Source organism: Astyanax mexicanus, chromosome 14 (genome assembly GCF_023375975.1).
Source record: "Astyanax mexicanus isolate ESR-SI-001 chromosome 14, AstMex3_surface, whole genome shotgun sequence".
Lineage (NCBI taxonomy): Eukaryota > Metazoa > Chordata > Actinopteri > Characiformes > Acestrorhamphidae > Astyanax > Astyanax mexicanus.
The window spans coordinates 47,335,326-47,357,278 of record NC_064421.1 but is presented as its reverse complement, the minus strand read 5'-3'; the positions used below and the strand labels follow the sequence as shown (position 1 = coordinate 47,357,278).

General features: G+C 39.2%; 1 protein-coding gene and 1 long non-coding RNA gene across 2 annotated transcripts in view; both read right to left on the bottom strand.

Annotated features, from left to right (window-relative positions):
• Positions 1–21,953, bottom strand: part of LOC125780990 (uncharacterized) — a 74,056-nt gene that overhangs the window by 36,340 nt on the left and 15,763 nt on the right. The gene's annotated exons all lie outside the window — the stretch shown is intronic.
• Positions 1–21,953, bottom strand: part of akt1 (v-akt murine thymoma viral oncogene homolog 1) — a 66,638-nt gene that overhangs the window by 36,340 nt on the left and 8,345 nt on the right. The window contains exon 2 of the mRNA XM_022672583.2: positions 20,055–20,216. Coding sequence (XP_022528304.1) covers positions 20,055–20,100 — 46 coding nt within the window. The 5' untranslated portion in view covers positions 20,101–20,216. The remainder of the gene's footprint in view (positions 1–20,054; positions 20,217–21,953) is intronic.

Sequence of the window (21,953 nt, the reverse complement as noted above, 5' to 3'; positions counted from 1 at the left end):
AAATGTTGACACACCACCGCTGTGCTAAGATCTCAGGAGCTTTCTCACTCTCGATGTCTCTCACTCGCGCAGTCTCTCGCTAACTTGCGCTGTCTCTCGCTTTGTCTTTTGCTAACTCGCGCTCTCTCTCGCGCTGTCTCTCGCTAACTCGCGCCGTCTCTCGCGCTGTCTCTCGCTAACTCGCACTTGCTTTGTTTCTTGCTTAACCCACACTGTCTCTTGCTATCATTTGCTAACTCGTGATGTCTTTTGCTAACTTGCGCTGTCTCTCGCCAACTCATGATGTCTCTCGCTCTCTCTCACTAACTCTGTCTCACGATAACTCTCATTTGCTTTGTCGGTCGCTAACTTGCGCTGTCTCTCTCCCTTTCACTCGCACTGTATCTTGCTAACTCACACCTTCTCTCCCCCTCACTCGCTCAGTCACTCTCTCTCACACTGTCTCTCTCTCTTTTTTACTTACTTGCTCTGTCTCTCTCCCTCTCTCAGTTGCTCAGTCTCTCACTCGCTCTCTCCCCCACACAATCACATTGTCTCTCCCTCTCTCACTTGTGCTGTCTCTCGCTCTCTCTCTTACTCGCACTGTCTCGCCAACTTTTGCTGTCTCTTGCTCTGTGTCCCTAACTTGTGCTGTCTCTCCATCTCTCTCGTTGTCTCTCCCTCACTCACTCTGTCTCTCTCCCTCTCTCTCTCTCCCGCACTGTCTCTCACTCGCACTGTCTCTCTCTTTCTCTCTTAAAGATATTATATACTTTAAACACAAGCAATGATTTTTGTTTTTAATAAAGTGCCACAAACACTGTGGTCACAGTTTTTTCCAACAAGATCCAGAAAGATTGAGTCTCTGATGGTGACAGTATGAGAATGGGATTACTCATGTCGGCTGGCAAATAAATACGCTGTGTGAGAATAATTATCGCTTTCTTGTCTTTTTTACAGTTCTTACAGTTTAGAAAAAGTTATCGAAAAAAGTTTTGTTTGGGCATCTGTACTGAATTCAAGAATTGTATCAGTTCCAGAACTGAAAATTTTGGAACGATACCCAGCCCTAGCCTTCTTCTGCACGCAAGGGCATGTGTGAAGATGTGTGTATGTGAGGAAGTGTATGTGAGGAAGTGTGTGAGTAGGTGTGTGTATGTGTACCTGTGAATATATAGAGTGTAATAACATGTACATGCAGAGCTTCTGTGCTTCTGAAGCTCTGCAGCTGTTTTCAGATAGAGATGAATTAGCGATGACTCTGTACGTGTGCTGATGCCACAACGTACGTGTGTGTGTGTGTGTATGTGTGTGTGTATAGAGACCTGTCAGGGCCTGATAGAGTGCTTGTACATGCTTAACAGCTGCATAGCACAGGGATGCTCGCAGGCTAAAGTGGAAGATAATGAAGAGGAAGAATCTAGCACTCAAAAGAGAATTCATCTCTATCTGACACACACACACACACACACACACTATTCATCTCTATCTGACTACCACTGCACTGCTACAGCAGCACCAAGAACTAGGGCCGGTGTTACACACACACCTGCCCTCACACCCAAGGTGGGCTGCAATTCTCAGACCCTACATCACTGAAGGCTGTTTCAAAGTAAAGGACCCTAAAATAATATTATATGGTATTTTCGAGATAATAATACTCTTGCTGATATGACAAAACACCGAATTTAAAAAAATATTTAAACAATACACTACTGCAACAAAATGAAAATTAAATTTTATTATTGTGTATGCTATGATATGGCACACCCCCTAACTAAGATATAAAAAAAATACAAGAATTTTATCAGATTTGTATCAGAAGTCAATGATCCAGAATGAGGTCATAATACTGGTCATATATATGCACTCCATACATCTGCATATATTCAGGATTAAAGTAAAATAAATGATACTGGACAGATATAATCTGTATCTAGTAGATATATAATGGGAAATAATGAGAACAGTGTGATTTTTTTTTGTTGTTGTTGCTAAAAACAGTAAAAAAAATAAAATAAAATAAAAAAGTAGTACCCTGATGTGATGATTAGAGGTGGGTGATGTGGCACTATATTAAGGGGTGTTGAGGTGGTCCTTTACTTTAACCAAAAATCATCACAGTATGCCTCATAATCCGGTGCTCCTTATATATGAATTCTATCAGTCAGGTATTATAAGGAGCAGTAAAGCCACTCTGCTAAAGTACAGCGTTATACAGGAGTTTCAGTTATATACAGTATATAGTATATAGTTATATATAGTATGCAGTATACTCCTGTTATACAGGAGTTCAGCTCTCCAGCACTGAGACTCGAGCAGTATTAGCATTAGTTGCTAACCACGTTAAGCGCTAGCTCTTTAGCCCTTCAGAGCCGAGTATATTTGGCTTGTAGCTTTTCTGCTAACTGTAGCTAGCACTGCTGGAGCAGCATAAGCATTACTGCTAGCAGTTATCTGGAAATCTAAGCTTACTGTAAATAAACGGAAGTGCTTTACTCACCCAAATAAACAGTTTTCAGAAGAAACATCTGTGTAGATTAAGAGCAAGCGCTTGTTTGACTTGTCTGCCTAGTCTGAAATGTTTAAGAATTACAGATTTGTTTACTTAACTTAGCTTAGCTTTAGAATTAGAAGAAAAACACTGCAGCACCATACAACGTGCCTTATAATTCAGTGTGCCTGATGTATGAAAACAGAGCAGAAAATAGACGTTTATTAAAAGTGCGGCTTATAATCAGGCGCAACTAATAGTACAAGAAATTTTGGTTGCCAAATATTTGGTGCATTCCTACTAAAACTGTCTGTTCACCACTGTTCAACACAGAGGTTGTGAGAGGAGCTCTAAAAAAGCGCTAAAACACTAAAAAGCTTAAAAAAGTGACGCCATATGAGCAGAATCAGCAAGACATTATAACATCATTTGACAGAACTGCTTATACAGCACCCAAAAACCTCTCCCTTCAAACGCTTCTGATGGATGGCTCACAATCAGAGGCGCTGGAACATCAGGTGGGGGAATCTGCTGAGTGTGGGGCGCTGTCACCGTGCAGTTAAGGCAATCAGCTGGAGTCTGTGACGGGCTGAATTAGCGTGGAGGTGTCCAGCGTTTTAAACACTGGGGAGAACGGGAATGCAGATGGCGTTCAGCTGCTGTTTTTTCTGCTTTACGGCTGAATATCAGAGCTGCGGCAGAAGGAGCCGACCTTGGATTAGCGGCAAAGTATGACTTTTTGACACCATTTTCCATGCTCCCAGCTTAAGAGGCCCAGGTCACCTCGGTGAAGATTACTGCAGAAAAAGAATGCTTTAAAAAAAGGGTGAAAAAGAAGAGAACACCCACAAGCAAAAAAGAACAGAAGTGGAAGAGAGGACAGGACAAGAACAGAAGATCACATGTCTACATTAACAACATATAATACTTAGGAGAAAGGATGTCAAAAATCAAACTAAATAAAAGTGAATAGGAATGGCAGAGATGGAGAAAAAAAAAACTAACTCTGCGACAAACAGAAAGAAATAACTAGAAAGAATTAGGAAAGAAAGTGAGTGATTGAAAAAAAAGCTTGCCAAAGAAACAGGAAATTAAGAGAAGAAAAGAATGTAAAAGACAAGAAATAAAAATGAAGAAACGCAAAAAAAAATTAAACAAAGTGAAAAACAAGTAATAAAAAGATGAAACAAAAAATCACTTACACAGAAAGAGAAAAAGAGACAAATTTTAAGAAAAAGAGCTAGAAATAAAGAAAGACAGAAATACAGAGAAAATCCCAAAGAAATAAAGAAAATTAAGACAAATGAAAGAAAAGTAAAAAAAAATAAATAATTCGATAAAGCAAGAAACAAGAAAGAAAGAAAATGGAAAAAAATGGAGAGTAAAAAAATGGAAAAGGAACAATTAATAAATAAAAAATCAGCAAAAGCAAACAATTAAAGGAAGAAAATAAACTCAAAAAGAAGTAAATTACAAGCAAAGGCAACAGAAAACAGAATAAGAATGAAAAGAGAAAGTAAGAAACAGATTTAGAAAGAAAAAAATATGAGGTGAAAAAGAATGAATTAATAGATTACTGGATTAGGAAGGAAATGTAAAAAAAAAAAAAAAAGCAAAAACAAGAATTATGAAGGATGCAGAAAGGAAAAAGAATGAATGAATGAATGAATTTAAAAAAGGAGGGGCGGCAGTGAAGAGAGAACAAGAAATGATCAAGGATGAAGCAAAGAATGAATGAATGAATGAATGAATGAATGAATGAATACACCAATTAAATCAATGAATAAATAAATTAATCAATGAATTAATTTTTTGAATTAGCAAAAAGGAAAGTAAGTGAGAGAGAGTGTCCCTTCAGTGGGCCGCCCACGCCCCAGAAGAGGACTTCCTGCGGGAGCAGCCGCTGCATTCTGTCCTCCTCATTCATCACTCAGGATGAGAGAGAGAGAGAGAGTGAGAGAGAGAGAGAGAGAGAGAGAGAGAGAGAGAGAGAGAGAGGGGGGGGTGGAGGGTGCAGAATAAAGAGGCAGTAAGGTTGAGGATTTAGGGAATTAAAGTCTGAAACTGGGAAAGGAAAGGGGGGCACTTTTGTTTCTTTTTCCTGGGTCACCCCCCTCTCCCTCTCTCTCTCTCTCTCTCTCTCTTCCTCTCTCAGGACCTGGGCTGGTGTCCCGCAGCTGTGGCAGCCGTCCTGCGTCCTGCATCTCAATGAGTCGCCGGCAGGGTCTCTACCACTGGTCCTGCACTCAGTCTCTTCCTCTCTCCCACTCACACCATCATGCCCACCCATTAAGGATGCAAAAATGCAGTGATGCATCAAAATGAAGGTGACAAGGGGGCATCGAGTTCAGGAAAGGGGGACTCCAGGACAGGGACAGGCAACCACTGAAGAAAAGTGTGCTTGAATGGACAGTTCTAGCAAGACACAGCCGGTCACGATCATTACCACCCACTGCACTGTCTACTTATTATAATACTGATATTATAATATTACCACCCAACCCTACCTCTACCCTACCTCATACACCAACTTCTGCCTTTCCACTGCATGGTACCTACTAAGAGTAGGCGATATGGCCCTAAAATAATATCACAATATATCATGGTATTTTCGCGATAAGTATACACTACAGTATATACTCTACCATAGTAGAGGTCAATGATCCAGAATGTGATGATACGAATAATAATGCATTCCAAATATCTCCATATATCCAGGATTAAAGTAAAATAAATTATACTGGACAGATGTATATATATATATCTGTCTCTTATTATTTATATATACTTCAGAGCGCTTCAGTTTCTGATCTAGTTTTGCTGATTTTGCTATTTATAGGTATGTGTTTGAGTAAAATGAACATAATTGTTTTAGTCTTTGAACTATGAACAACAATAATGCAAAGAAAACAAGTTCATATTCATAGTATTCAAGTTTTAGGAGTTCATAAGTCAATATTTGGTGGAATAACCCTGTTTTTTTAATCACAGTTTTTTCGTGCATCTTGGCATCATGTTCTCCTCCACCAGTCTTACACACTGCTTTTGGATAACTTTATGCTGCTTTACTCCTGGTGCAAAAATTCAAGCAGTTCAGTTTGGTGGTTTGATGGTTTGTGATTTGGTAAAATCAAAGAAACTCATCATTTTTATATCATATCGACAAGTTCTTGCCAATATGCAGCACTATTAAAGAACCATGTCAGTAAAAGAGATTTGTAAAGAAATGTGAAGAACCTTTAAATTGAGATTTCTTCTTTGCTTCCTAGAGCATCTCTTTTTTTAAATTTTTTTTTAAGACTTGTAGACTCCCACAAGTTTGGTCTCCGGCTCCATCTCCGGCGTACTCTCCCTCCTCCATCCCTCCTTTTTTCCTCTCCTGTTGTTGGCCTCTTTTTCATTCCCCTGCAGCTGGATGGGAGTGAGGCTTTGGAAACCCCCTCCTTCCCTTCACTCTCTCTCTCGCTCTCTCTCTCTCTCTCCCTTTTTCTGCCACTGCCGCTGGGGTGGGCGCTGCCACCGCTACGAGGAAAAAAAAGGGGGTACAGAATATAGGGAGGAAAGAACTGGGGGAGGAGGATGAGGAGAGGAGTCGGCCCCTCTTTCTCACGCTCGTAAGAAAGCCCTCACTTCTTCTCGGCGGCCAGAGGCACCTGCTGATTACCATAGAGACACTGTGTGAAGCCTTCCCCCCCACCCCGGCTTTTTCTTCTGTTTCAAATTTCCCCCCACCTCCTTTTTCCTTTCGGTAAACAAGTGGTCCTTGGATTAGTTAAATGGGCTGCTGCACAGGAAACAAATAAACAAACAGGGGGGTAAAAAAAAAAAAAAAAAAAGCGGAATTCCGTAATCAACTCGCGGGTTACGTACTCCCGAGCGAACGCCAGCGCCGAACTCGCCGGCTGCCCTGGATACAAACTTAGTCACTTAGTCGAGCTGCGGAGGATGAACACCTGCATGGTATAATCATACAAGAGAGGTTTGGTTCAAGGATTAAAAAATAAATTAGAAATCCAGTTGCAGAACGAGGAAACAGGAAACACTTCTTCTGCCTCGTCCTGCAAGACGAGAGAGAGAGAGAGAGAGAGAGAGAGAGAGAGAGAGAGAGAGAGAGAGAGAGAGAGAGAAGGGGCAGAGTGTTGCTCAGCAGTGACCCTGCAATGGCATGCATCGTGTTCCTCATTCACTAAATCTTTCACAGATTTCTACAATGTGCCACCTTTCTCTGTCCCTGAGAATCTATTCAAAGAAATAAAACAGCATTATACCAAATTAGGGCTGGATTATATTGCAAATATCTATATCTCCATTTTTGTCAATTTTTTGTTGACTAACACTGTGCCAAAATGTCTTGATAAATGGACCATTACAAACCTGAATGACTTTTTACATTGACTTCCATTGAAAGTTTACAAGTTTTCTTCTCTCTCCTGTAAAGTTGCTGTTTTGGAGATAAGTGTTTTTTATTGGACAGCGACGATATCGATATAAACAGCATAAAAGCCAAAACTTTTGGTGTATGTAATCATGCACTGATAAACCTGGGAGATTTGGTAAAACAATATCTATAATATATTTTACAATACTTAGACATTTAAAGGATACATAGTATTTTTCATATTTTGACATGGCACATTCTGCTATACTGTTATTCAAATGCTCTTTCATTCATTGTACTGTTTCTCCTATTTATTTTTTCCTGCTCATCATCCAATCAAACAGGATTTTTTTACACTCTCTGTTAGGACTGCACGATATATTATTTAAGCATAGTCATTTGAATGCGTGCATGCGCAGTAGTCATATCGCAAGACGTGCAATGTCACTTAAGGCAATTAAATCAAACATGTCATGTTGCAGTGTTTCAATTCTTGACACAAGAAGTAGATACACAGCACAGTCTCTGTGTCAGTGTGAGTGACAGGCTGCTGCTGCCTGAGAAGCATGAGGCGGCATTCAGTATAAACGAGGTAACCGCACGCATGGCCTCCATCCACATGGTTGGGCACGTGCTTGTAAACGTGGGCAAGTATTGAAAGCTGTGCACCTCAGTCCAGCACAGTTTTGCGGCGCAGATATTTCCAGTTACAGCGGAATTCACGCTTTTAATCCCAGAAAAACAAACGCTCTTATTTACCTTTTGAAAAGCCATTTAAACACCTGATTACTGATTAAAGAGACGATTCATGTTGTTTAGCTGTTTTCTTCGCGGGTTTTGAGAGCTCGGCACTGACTCAGCTCTTGATCGGTTCGGACGCGAGACAGCGCGCGGATGGGGGTGGGGCTGATGGCTGACGTCATGGGCCTTGCATTGTTTAATATCACAATGCTTGGATCTCTTTGCCGGGGTAGAAATTAAGTTTGTAATGCAGAATAATTATCTGTAATTTATTTGATACCCTGTCAGACTCCTCTAGTCTGAGCAACTGGAGCGCCAACTGAATCCCAGCACCATATCACTCTTTCAGTAGTGCAGCATCCGTAGGGCACTACTTCTAAATCCTAACAAGTCCTAGCAAAGCTATCTGTCCCCTGACCAGTTGCTGAGAAGGACAGCACTGACGACTGATGTGTGGGATGGGCGAGTACCACACCAATTGCCTACAGCAGCCTACAGACTCCACTGTGTGAGGGGATCAGCTGGGTGTTCATACTGGCAAAAAGGGGACAAGAATTAGGGGGTGAAATGAGCTGGAGAGATAGAGACAGGAAAAGAGTGGCTTTACAAGGAAGCAGAGGAGTAAAAGAAGCAGAAGAGAGGCGAACAGAAGTGAGGAAAAGCCTGTCAGGGGCCGAGGGGGTAAAATAATGAAGGGAAATGTTGACGACGAAAAGCAAAAGCGGAGAAAAATGGCCTAGTCTTGCAGCACAATTGCAGAGCAGGAGGTTTCGGCACAGAAAAGTAAGCACACAGCAGGCTGACTGCAACAGAGGTGGGCCCTGCTGGTACACACACACACACACACACACACACACACGAAAACAAGCTCTGTCCCCCCCACCACCACCACAACCAGCCCCAGACTTCCCCTTCTCCCGACAGCTGCACCCTGGCAATTTACATCTCTCCAGCACATTTAGCAGGAGCCTGTCTGCTATCACCCGAGGCCCAGAGACCCCGCTGGCCTCCAGACACCAGACAGAGCGCTGTGCACGCAGGGAGCTCGACCGCAGCACTGCCGTACCCTCCAGAGCGCCGGGGATAAACACCCGAGTCAGCACTTATCCTCGATGATGCCTGTGCCTCGATCTTTTCCCTGATCGAGTGGGATACGTCCTGATAATTGCAGCATCGGAGGAATGAAGACAACAAAAAAAGTACAAAAAAGGTTTAAGTCACTATCAGAAGGACAGCCATGGACGCTCCTCAAGAAACCAAGAGGCCATCCTCTTTAATGCAGTGGTTTTTAAACTTTTTAGAGCACATACCACCAAATAACCATAGCTAAATAACTAAAGCTTCTGAGATCCACCTAAAAGCCACACACATGCTTATTTATACACAGTAATCTAGACATATAAATGTAATCCGCCAAATGTTCTTCACCTGTTGTGCAGAGCTTTCCTGCTCTATTGCAGTCTGTAAGTTAGTATTATCGTTAGCTGTTTGATTACTGTTTCTGGTATATATACAGTATTTTATCTTACTGAGAAAGACATCTCAGAATCAGGATTTAGACAGGGAAGAAAAACTACAGAGTGAATCAGTGTAAAACTATAGTGTTTCCTGTCTTATTAGGCTATTAACTGCTAAGCAATAACTGTTTTGAGAACTGTTGGTGGTTGTTGATTGATATAGCAGTGATAATGTGGTGTTCCACAGGGTTTAAGACCAATAAAACGGGTGCTAATAATATTAAAACTGTGTAAGTGTAAGTGTAGCGTACATACATGTTTTAACAAATAATTAAGTCACTTTTAGATGGACAAAACAGGATTTAAACCTTATTTTTGTTACTCTTGAACGCTCGGGTCACAGGTTCGCTGGTTCCAGAGCAGCAAGTTTATGGGGTCAAAACGGCACCAATTTGGCCAAGAACCTGTGATTTTGCGATGGGAAAGCACAGAACAGTTCGGGAACTTGACATCAGCACCGGCAAAAGTACCCCTAGTGTTCCACCTTGGGATGATTTGAGAACTACCAGTGGTACCCCTACCCCAGTTTAATGAACTAGAGCTTAGATCGGTCCCAAAAAGTCCGACCTGACCCGGCCCGAGCCTGTGCATGTTCTGCCCAAGGCCGCCCGACCTATAAACTCTAATTATGAGCCCAAGTCTGATTTAAACCAGACACTTTTTTTTTAGTAAGTAGAACGTTAAAAATGAGCTTTTTAAAAACATTTTTGGGCTGTTTGAATGAGCAAAATCTGTTCAGAATGATGTTGAATAACTTTGCAACACTAAAGAAGCATAGACCTATTATTTAAGAAAAATGTTTATTAAAAACCCAACCCGGCTCGAGGAAAAAGGTGGACAATTTCGGCACGAGTTCAGGTCGGGCCTCGGGTTCGGGCAGAGAATCTAAGCTCTATAATGAACTGCACGGAAAAAAGAGTGAGAACATTAATGCAAGCAAATAGAGAGCAAGTAAGAAACAGGAAACACCAACAAAAAAAAGAAAAGAAAAGACAGCAGTGCCTGGTCTGCCTGGTCCGGCTGGCCTGGCTGAGAAACTGGCAGCTGTTTAGAACAGGGCCGCCATGGGACAGTGCTAATCAGGTGGTTAAAAAGAGAACACACAGAGAGAGGTCGGAGGGGGGGTGAGCTAAAGAGGGTGAACGAGCCAGAGACAGCGAGAGAGAGCAAAAAAAGAGAGAGAGAGAAAGAGAGTCACAGTAAGTGAATAAGAATGAACAGAAGTACAATTAATAAAGATATATAGAAAATATAATTTTTATGAAAATTAAAAGGTATGTTTGTTTAAAAAGCACCCTAAAACTGGCACCCATAGCACGGTTTAGACCACCAGGGCTTCTACAGAAGGACACACCACAGGTGTGCTCTAATCACATGACCACCATGGAGCAAGCAAGTCTCAACAAGCGAGCTTGAGTTTGACCAAAACCATGATACACAAACATCTAACAAACCTGGAGGCTTAGCTAAGTCTGTGGGGGGCAGCAAGGTTCCAGTCGCATTATTTATAGAGTTTTTAGAGAATTTATAGAGAGATTACCGAATATTTGCCAACTGAAATGATTTGGTCCCAGTATGCCAGAAAAGCACGGTTCGATTAAGAAAAGACTGAATTATTAAATTGTACGGAATAATGACTACTTTATTTTGTAGTTAATTTAAAGTCATATAGTAGTGTTTCCACTCATTTTAAAGTGTTTTTAAACAGAGCACAGGCAGCAGGCCCACACTCGCTGACTTTCAGGACCATTTTTTCCAGGATGTATGGAGAACCAACAAAAAGGTATTTTTATGTTCATTTTTTTGCTCTGCTTCCACAAATTAAATTAAATAAAGTGCATGTTGACAATTCTGTTATACTTATCATATTTGGGTTCAGTTTAACTGGATGTTTTTCAGCTAAAAGACCCAACCAAAAAGACAAACAAGAGTTTGAGTAGCACTGCTGTGGTACATTTATGATTTAAATCGAATCGGTGAATTCATGTAAATTCACAATTAAAATAGCACTGCTGACGTAAATGCATGTTTTGTTTGTTTGTCTGCTGTTTCTAAACTGTAGTTCTCAGTATGCATGTTGCAAAAGTAATGAAAACGTTTGAATCATACATATTTGAATGAAAAATGTTGAATCATTGAACTGTACAGAATAATTAAAATTTTATTTTTATTTAATTTTAAGTAATAAAGAACTGTTTCCACTAATTTTAGAGTATTTTTAAACAGAGGCAGCAGGCCCACACTCCACCCCCCTTCTTGACTTTCAGGATGATCGAGAGCCCAGGATGAAGGAAGAACCAATAAAACAGCAGTTTTAAGTTCATTTATTGCTCTGCTTACACAAATTAAATGAAATAAAGTGCATGATATACTTAACTGCAGGTTTTCCATCTGAAAGATCCAAAAAAATAAACTGTCTATCTTCCTCTGTGTAAATTTCTAAATCACATGTGACTTATATAGCACTACTGTGGTACAATTATGATTTAAACTGAAACGGTGAATTCATGTAAATTCATGATAAAAATAGCACTGCTGAGGTAAATGCATGTTTTGTTTGTTTGTCTGCTATTTCTAAACAGTAGTTCTCTGTATGTATGTATGCTGCAAGAGTAACGAAAACCTTTGAAAAAATGTGTTTGGTTTTCGATGTTCTGTTTTCCGACAAATGTAGCATTTAAAGTTCCTAAAATGACAATAATATCGTGCATCACAATCATTTCTGGCACCAAAAATAAAGGGGTTAAATCGTTGGTTCATCACCAACACTTTGCAAAAAAGTGGTCTTTTGAAGACGTTGAGCACAAAAACTTCTGAGCATGCTCTGTTTTGTGGAATGTGGACTCTTTGATGTCTGACGTTCTGCCTGTGATAAAAAGGAATCAAATTTTCTTTCTGCGAATCCTCCGCAGCCTCGCTCCCCCTTCCGAGAGCGTTGGCATGGTTAAGGCATGTGGGTGACGTCAGCGTACATCTAGAACATGGAGTAACAGGGAGAACCGCTGCCCTCATTAGGGCACAGCAAATGAGCCGGGCCTTCAAACTCTGGCCTCCATGCAGCTGATTTGGCGCAAGAATTCCCACTTCGCTGGGGAAGCTTTTCCCACGCGCTAAGCTCCATCGTTCATCACTTGGCAAAGAACACGGCGGACGCCGGTACAGCTTCAGCGCGCGAGACAAGCTTCAAAGCTGCACAGCCCGTAACTAAACGCTTCTTAGTTTAAGAGTTTCCTGTAGGACGCGCCGTAAACTCCCTCCGGGGGCATGTTCTGGATGTTGTTGTTTAAGTTGATTTAGCACGGTAGGACATTACGCTCTCCTCCAAGGCCACGGCGCGACTGCAAATGTGTATGACAAAAACAGATCAGGAATCCTTAAAATGAGCAGGAAATGATTTTTCAATATGGAATTATTCAGTGATTTTCTGCTTGGAGTAAAACCACTCAAACAGTGCTTTTCCAGCTAATCAGCTAATTTTTACTGGATTTGCAACTAAATGTTAGAATTAAGGAATAACATATGACTTAATTGCTAATTAAAAAAAAATTTAGGGTAAAAATTACATGAACAAATACTACACAGACATGCTAAATGTCATGGGACGCAAAGGTAAGGTAGGTTTATTTATATAGCACTTTCATACACAACAGTCAGTCTTTATAGTGTTATACAGGAGTACAGAGTTATACAGGAGTTTCAGTTTAGTTCTACAGCCCCGAGACTGGAGCAGTATTAGCATTAGCTGCTAACTGCTATTTCCTCCTTCAGAGGTGAGTATTATCGGCGTGTAGCCTGCTCCTAACCCCAGCGTTAGAATTACCCTAACAGTCAGCCGTTAATGTTAATGCTCCAGCCTTAGTGCTGGAGATATTTGTAAATCTAAGGTTACTATGAATAAACAGAAGAGCTTTACTCACCTAAATAATCAGTCGAGTTTTTAGTATAGAAATCTGTTTAGATTAACATCCAGCGCTCGTTTGACTTTAAAAGAAAATGTGTTTTTTTACTTAACTTCACCTTTACTCCACTTCACCACCTAGCGGCGAGATCTGCTGAATAAGAAAAATACAGTATATGTTTCAATTTTTTTTTTATTCTTTTATCTGTGCATTGGTATCAACAATTGGTATCGACAAACTGCTGGGAAGAGAATGATGAACTGTCGGAGCTAACTTGAATTAAACATACAGGTGCTGGTCAACGAATTAGAATAATTTGAAATAGTGCAATCATGAAATTCTTTGAATGCATTTTTTGTGCAGAAAGCAAATCAGGTGTTCACCGCACCTGTCCTACTCGTTAGACTAATCACAAAACTCGTTACCTGGAAAAAAATTTGCTCAGCTGAGCTTTCCAAAAGGCCCATTTAGGCCATTTAACTGTGACACTGTTGTTTTATTGAATTAGAATAATGGAGAAACCGTTTCATTGAATTAGAATAATTTTTATTATAATTACAATCATCACTTTCTCAGTATTTTGTGGCTGCCCCCTTGGCTTGTATGACTGCCTGAAGTCTCCGCGGCATCGATTTGACCAGCTTGTCGCAAGTTTCCGCACTCACAGCTTCCCAGGCTGTGGCGATGTTCTGCTTCAGTTGGTCCAGCGTAGTAGGCTTTCTGTCGCGAATTTTCCGCTTGACGATGGCCCAAAGGTTTTCAATGACATTGAGGTCAGGCGAGTTGGCCGGCCATGCCAAAACTTCAAGCTGTTTTTTAGTGAACCAATCTTTGGTCGACTTTGCCGCATGAGCCGGTGCAAGATCCTGTTGAAATATTAAGTCTTCTTCGCCGAACTGTTCCTCAACAGTCGGAATCAGGAACGTTTCCAGAACATCTTGATATACGGCAGCATTGACAGTCTTCTTGAGGAAGCAGAGTTTCCCTACACCTCGAGCGGACATGCATCCCCAGACCATAACGCTCTGGGGAAACTTGACGGATCTTTTCACGCACTCGTGGTTGTAGGTTTCGCCACCACGACGCCAGACAAATTTTTTTACCTGATTTGCTTTCTGCACAAAAAATGCATTCAAAGAATTTCATGATTGCACTATTTCAAATTATTCTAATTCGTTGACCAGCACCTGTAGTACAATGTTGGTATTGTTTATAACTAGGGCAAAGTGACCACGGAGAAAACAATGTCACGCCAAACTTGCCTTCTGTGCGATGGCAGACAGAGGCAAAGGTGAGTTGACAGTGACGTGACACTAAAGCCAGCTTACCGTGAGGCCTTTTGCTCTGGCCGAGAGGAACGTTTGCCCTCCAATCAAAACACAGAGACGTCCCGGTGACATTTTGCTGGGAACAGCTGCTGGCTTCATGACAGCAAAACATTCAATAAGGGTAGTTTGGGGAGGGAGAAATGGGAGGAAGGCAGGGAGGACAGAAAGTGTGCATGCATGTGTGTGAGTAGCGCTGGTGTGTCAACTTATCATAATGCTAAATAGCTTTTAGGAACATAAATGGAAGCGTAAATATACAGTAACCTCAATCCACACCTATCTGTGCATCATTCCCACAGAATCACACTGATACCACACACTCTGCTGAGGTAAAAGTAGTTAAAAAAAAACTTAGCATTGAGCTATCCAAAGAGAGGCTATTTTTATTTTTATAGAGTAAATTGAGTCACACTGTGTCCTAAACCTCAGTGTGGAAAAAGAACATAAGATCTAGACGTATTCTGAGCAGGTTAGCTGACGTTTACGTGCATGTACAATCACAGAAAAAAGGAAGAAAGGATTGGTAGGAAAGAAAAAGAAAGAGAGAAAGAATGAAGGGAAGAAAGAAAAAGAAAATAAAGAAAGAACAAATGAAAGAAAGAAGGAAAATAAGGGAGGAAAAGAAGAGATAGAAAAAGAAGGGAAGGAAGAATGGAAAGAAAGAAAGAAGGGAAGGAAGAATGGAAAGAAAGAAAGAAAGAAAGAAGGGAAGGAAGAATGGAAAGAAAGAAAGGAAGAATGGAAAGAAAGAAAGGAAGAATGGAAAGAAAGAAAGAAAGAAAGAAAGAAAGAAAGAAAGAAAGAAAGAAAGAAAGAAAGAAAGAAAGAAAGAAAGAAAGAAAGAAAGAAAGAAAGAAAGAAAGAAAGAAAGAAAGAAAGAAAGAAAGAAAGAAAGAAAGAAAGAAAGGGAAGGTAAGGAAGCAAGGTAGGAAGGGAGGGAAGAAAGGGAGGGTTGGAATGAAAAAGAAATTAAGAAAAAGCATGAAAAAGAAAGAGAGAAAGAAAGAAAGAGAGAAAGAGAAAGAAAGAAAAAGAAAGAAAGAGAGAAAGAAAGAAAATAAGAGAGGAAAAGAAGAGATAGAAAAAGAAAGAAAGAAGGAAAGAAGGGAAGGAAGGAGGGGAAAAAAGGAAAGGAAGGGAGGGGAAGGAAGGAAGGGTAGGAAAGAAAAACAAACTAAGAAAAAGAAAGAAAGAAAGAAAGAAAGAAAGGGAAAAAAAGAAAAGATGGAGAGGAAAGAAAAAATAATGAATCCCAGATACATAATTATTGCTAATACTAATACTTAATGATGCTAATGCTGCTCCAGCAGTGCTAACCGGGGTTAGCAACTGGCTACAGGCTAATAATTCTCACCTCTGAACGGGGAAAGAGCTAGTGCTTTGTGCGTATAGCAGCTAATGCTAATACTGCTCCAGCAGTGCTAGAGCGCACCCAGCAAAATGTTCCTCGAACATACTTAGCAAAAACAAAAAAAAAGCCCCTATATTGTGCTGATAATTTGGAATGTGGAGACATTTATTTTTCATTAAAACAGCATGAAAATAAATGAACATACAATATATATTAGAATATATTTAAAAGACTAAACTGCTGGAAATCCCTCAGCTCTATTAGGACAAATCTGAAAGTCAATATCGGCCTCCTTTTGAAGTCCAGAGTCTGCCAAAGCAAAACCATCAGAGGACCTGCCAAGTGTCCACGAGCTGAACAATCGAACCAGCACTCAAGCTCACAGGCTCACTTCCTGCTCGCGAAAATGTGAATGGAAAGGTCTGCTGACTATCAGCAGCACAGATCTAAACAACCGCTCCTCCTTACCAAAGGCCAAGCCCCAGCCCCAAACCCCGAGCCACCTTCCTGCTACTTCCTGCTCTGATCAACCAGACGTCTGACTGACGTCACACCAGGTTTTACTCTACTGTTCAGCATCGCCACTAAAACTGTGAGTTTCAGCAAAGAGAAGAGGCTGAATTGTGATTAATTAAGAGCGCTGTATGATGAGGAGGGGGCATGCTGTCAGTGATGGTGTTAAACAGACCTGATTCTCACTGAGAGCTGATGGTGCATTTTGGGTTTGATGGTATATAAAAGCAACTCTTGGGCCTCTCTACTTATAATATACTTGACTATTTTTAAAAAATCCCTACAAACCAGTTATATAACAGTTTTAACATTATTATTAATACATTATTATAACACTTTTAGTTTTAAATTGCATAAAATACAAATGTGACAAAATAATGTAATGTAAACAATGCAATGTAATTACAATTCAATACACAATACCCCCATTATCATTATACAGCTCTGGAAAAAAAGAAGAGACCACCTAAAAACAATGAGTTTCTTTGATTTTACCAAATTGAAAACCTCTGGAATATAATCAAGAGGAAGATGGATGATCACAAACCATCAAACCACCAAACTGAACTGCTTAAATTTTTGCACCAGGAGTAAAGCAGCATAAAGTTATCCAAAAGCAGTGTGTAAGACTGTGATTAAAAATCAGGGTTATTCCACAAAATATTGATTTCTGATATGTTAAGTCTTTATGAATATGAACTTGTTTTCTTTGCATGGTTTGAGGTCTGAAAGGAGTGTAAAGCATAAAGTTATCCAAAAGCAGTGTGTAAGACTGGTGGAGGAGAAAATGATGCCAAGATGCATGAAAACTGTGATTAAAAACCAACCAGGGTTATTCCACCAAATATTGATTTCTGATCTCTTAAAACTTGAATACTATGAATATGAACTTGTTTTCTTTGCATTATTTGAGGTCTGAAAGTTCTGCATCCTTTTTTTATTTCAGGCATTTCTCATTTTCTGCAAATAAATGCTCTAAATTATGACTATATTTATTTTTAGGAATTTAAGAGAAATGTCCATTTACTCAAATATATACCTAATAATAGCAAAATCAGAGAAACTGATTCAGAAACTGAAGTGGTCTCTTAATTTTCCCTGAGTTGTATGTTATTATTTATTGTTTTAGAGAATTATAACAATATTACGGCATATTATGGCAAGATTACGCTGCTGAAAGTTTTTCAGGGTCTGTTTCATATAATTTCCAATTAACATCCCAGCTCTATTTAAAGTTTTCAATAAACTGCAGCAGTGTCTGGAGAGAGAGAGAGAGAGATGGAGAGTGTGTGAGTGTGTGTGTGTGTGTGTGTGTGTGTGTGTGTGTGTGTGTGTGTACAAGGGAAGCCTACTGAGTCGCTCTATTCTCTCACTACCCTCCGACACATTCAGCTCCACTCACTTCCTTTCCCTCTCAATAGAATCAAATGCTACACATCCGACTCACGTTATCGAAGTCAATCAGCGCGCAGCCGACGTAAACAAGAAAGCACTTGTTGCACTAAAACCAGAGGAAATGCAGAGCGGGTCAACACCATCAACCAGAAGTGATTAGGCAAGTCATTTTCCTAGATGGTTGTGGTACATTTTTACATGCAAACAGCCTACAATTTCTTATTTACTATGACCGTTTCTCCAGAATAAAACTGCAAAAAAAAAACTATATATATATATATATATATATATATATATATATATATATATATATATTGTATTTTAACCCTTTCAGATGTGAATGTAAGTATGCTGTTTTCTGTCTGCAGTGCACAAAAAGGAAGACTCCAATAAAACTAAAATATTCTATCTAAAATCTATTTTTTTATATTTTTATTGCATTGGAAGTCTGCATACAAGACTACACATTTTATATTGACATTTATTTAACAAACAATACCTAAACAGTAAAAAAAAAAACATGATTAAAAGTTTTCATGTTCTAAATCCCATTAATTACATTAGTAATGTTACTGTTTTTCCAGGGTTTTTGCAGTGGTTTACTGTTTTATGGTCTATTCTGATGGAGAACATCTCCTATGTAGTGTTATCTGCAATAAAACATTTAAAAATAAAGAAAATACATGATGTCTATTGTAATGGATGCAGGGTCTGAATGGGTTAAGACAGTTTTATGCCAATTAAATACTTATAATATAATAGCTATATATCTTTTCAGAGCAGTGAATGTTTCTTTTTAAATAAAATAAAGATTATTTTTTAAATAAAATGTTAAGGAAACAATAGCTTGTGTATTACTTTAAATGTGCTGTTTGCTTACAAATAAAACAACTGAAGTTATGTAAGAATTAAAGTCTAATTTGTAAATTGAGAATTGCTTCTATATTTAAAGGATAAAGATACATACATACACATATATATTTGCAGTATCTTCCAGTGCTAATTATACATTGTGTACATGCTAAAATTCAAATATCCATCACAGCAAATGAAAACCCTTCTTGTGCCTGAAAAGATTAACAGAGGTGAATCAGAAATCAGGAAGTGAGAATCTAATGGAAACTTGTGCTATTTATTGATGTGTAAAATCTTAGCTGGGACACTAATCTTAGAGAGCGGAGTTCTTGAGAAACATGAGGTTTCAATGAAACATATTTTTGCACTACTGTATTAAGCTGGTGTAAAAATAATGATAGAGTATAGTAATGATAAAGTTTTAAGTTTTCATAACTTCTACTGTTTTTTTTATACATTCCTCAATACAGCTGGAGTTACACTACACAACGTTTAGCCCAATTTTAACCCCAATATGAAAATCGTTGTAAAACTTGTGCAGTATAGGATGATCTGATGGTGTATTTACACTACTCCGTCACATCAAAGCACATAAACGCACTGCCTCCATTCAACTGGTCGCATGCGGGTGTTACAAATGCATTCCCTGCGTTGTCTAATTAAATAGTTTTAATAAATAGGAATTAGTTTTTAAACAAGCTTTATTTCCTATAAACTACTAAATATAAATGTATATTTACAAATAGACATGTTTGATTGAGCTTCTTAACACTGTGTAGTGAGCAGCATATAGGCTAAACAAAAGCAAACCTTTCCAAATATATTATATATTAATATTTTCTTATCCCACCAGAGAACCAAACAAACAATCCCGATAACCTTTCTCCACACAGTATTACTCTGATCAGAGTCTCTGTAAATCAGCAGAGATTGATCATAAAGGACAGGGAAGAAACTGCAGTGATTATCTTTTCCTCCATGCTTTTCTGAAACGTTTAAAAGCAGAACTAAAATGTTTTTATTAGCTGACATTGAACCCCATCACTGACCCCTGAGGGTCTCCTTTATACCAGATCCCTAAGAAGTTATAGATAATGAAAAAATAAGAAAAATCTGAATAAACATCCAGAACCACTGTTAACGAGACGAAACATCTACCGACACAGAAGTGTAGTAAGTACAGTTGATCAAATGTTTGCATATATTTGTCATGTATATGTAAGGTAATGGTAATATTAAGCTTTCAATTATTTCTGTAAACCTTTTTTTCCCCCTCTTCTCACAGAAAGTATACCAGGACACCAATACATTTAGTTGTGTGCACAGATTTTCAATAGGTTTGAGGTCAACACCAGAAGAAGGCCACTCCAAAAGCTTAACATTAGCCTGTTTTATATATTTTATATACTACCACCACCATGCTTAACAGTTTATATATATATAATACAATCGAGCTAAGATGCAAAATTAAAGGTAACATGATAAAAGACGTGAATCTGCTGGTGAGCCACAGGACAGGTTTGAGAAAAACCTAGAATGCTTAGAGTTCAATGCCACAATACCATTTTGATATTCTAAAAGCTGCACAAAAATAAAGGCTTTACCTCGTTTGTGGAGCCACCCTTCCTTCACGATCACCACGTCCGTCATGCTGGCCAGAGAGAGAAAGTCTGTCTAGCCAGAGTCTCGAAAGGGAGAGCAGCAGCTCCAAACCCCACAGTCTCCTTTACCGGGGCCAGGGCAAGATGCGTCTTCTCAAAGGATACCTGTGGAAAAACAGTACAAAATATACATTAGCCTTCCTACTGACATGTTGTAAAACTCCCACTCATTTCAACAAAGTGAATTTAATTTCATGCATTGTAAGGCGCACTTAATTAATGAGCAGGTAATCCAATCTGCTAAAGTACAGAGTAATACAAGCGTTAGCTCTTTCGTTGTTCAGAGGTGAGTATTATCAGCCTGTAGCCTGCTGCTAACCCTGGCTATCACTGCTGGAGCAGTACTAGCATTACCCACAACTTGCAATAGCTCTTTCCTTGATCAGAGGTAAGTATTATTGGCCTGTAGCCTGTTAGTAACCCTGGCTATCACTGCTGGAGCAGTTTTAGCATTACCTTCTAACCGTGCTAAGCACTAGCAGTTAGCTGCTAATGCTAATTCTAATTCTGCCTTCGTGGAAATCAGGAAGTCTAAGCTTATTGTAAATAAACGTAAGTGATTTACTCACACAAAGTTTTCAAGAGAGAAATCTGTGTAAATCAATATCCAGCGTTCGTTTGACCTTAAAATATATATTTTTTAAGAATTACAGCAGTGAGATCTGCTGAATTAGAGGTAAAACATGGCATCATCCCTGTTCCTTAATAGTGCCGCTTAACGTGCCTTATAATCTGGTGTGACTCATAGTGCAAGAAAAAATGATAATCAGAAAAATAATTACATTTTAAATAAATTGGTGATATAACATTAACCTAAGGCAACCTTCCTTGTTGATGCGTAAACATACACTTCTATTATAAAAGTGTAACAATGATAAAACACCAGAAGCATAATATAAAATAATGGTAATCTGTTGTGTCCCGAACAATGAACAAAGCGGAAGAACAAAGGATTATAAACATTATTGCTATTTCTTACTGTTCCAAAAAGTTTGAAAACTAATAATTCAAATATTTTCCAAATCATATATACTACCCAAATCATCACTATACAACCTGTGATTACTCCAGTATACAACCAATCTCACAGCTTAAACACGGACCAATGCTGCTCTGCCCAGTCCAGGAAACATCTCGTAAGCCCCTGCTTCCATCCGCACTCACCAGCAACAGGAAGCAGCGGTGTTATTGACAGCCAGCAAATTAGTGACATATAAAGAGAGCCTGGGGCTTGTCATGTCTCCAATTAAACCGGACACAGTAGTGCCTGTAGCCCTGTTGTGTACGCGGATAAATCACTGTTGTGCCGCTTCATACTCTGTCCCGGCCTAGCCTGGATATTTTTAAATCCCTTCGATTACAGGCCAGTCTTCAATATAATGAAGGTGTGCACAGGACTGTTACAAGAAACCTGTGAGCTACCACCACCTTCTTCCTCTCTATTTACAGTATCTATAACAGTAAAAAAATAAGATGCTATAAGACAAAACTTGTGCGCCAACCAATGCCTTAAATACACAGCTCATAATTCATGCACCAGTTTATGATCAGTGCCAAGTTCCTAATAATTTTTAAATCGAAACTGCAATTCAAAAGAACGCATTTATGCAATTGCCAGCACTGCAATTATAATTACAACCCACAATAATAATGTTTTTGTCCCAACAAGTTAAATAAACAAACGCATGCTTCAACTGCCAGCAGATAAATTCCACCAATAAGAACAACCAAACCACTCATGTGTTGTCATGTGAGACAACATGAACATGTAGAAACAAGAAGAGTTATTACAAGTAATTATTATTGGTGCCTCTTTGATATTATGCATCGCACTTCTATAAT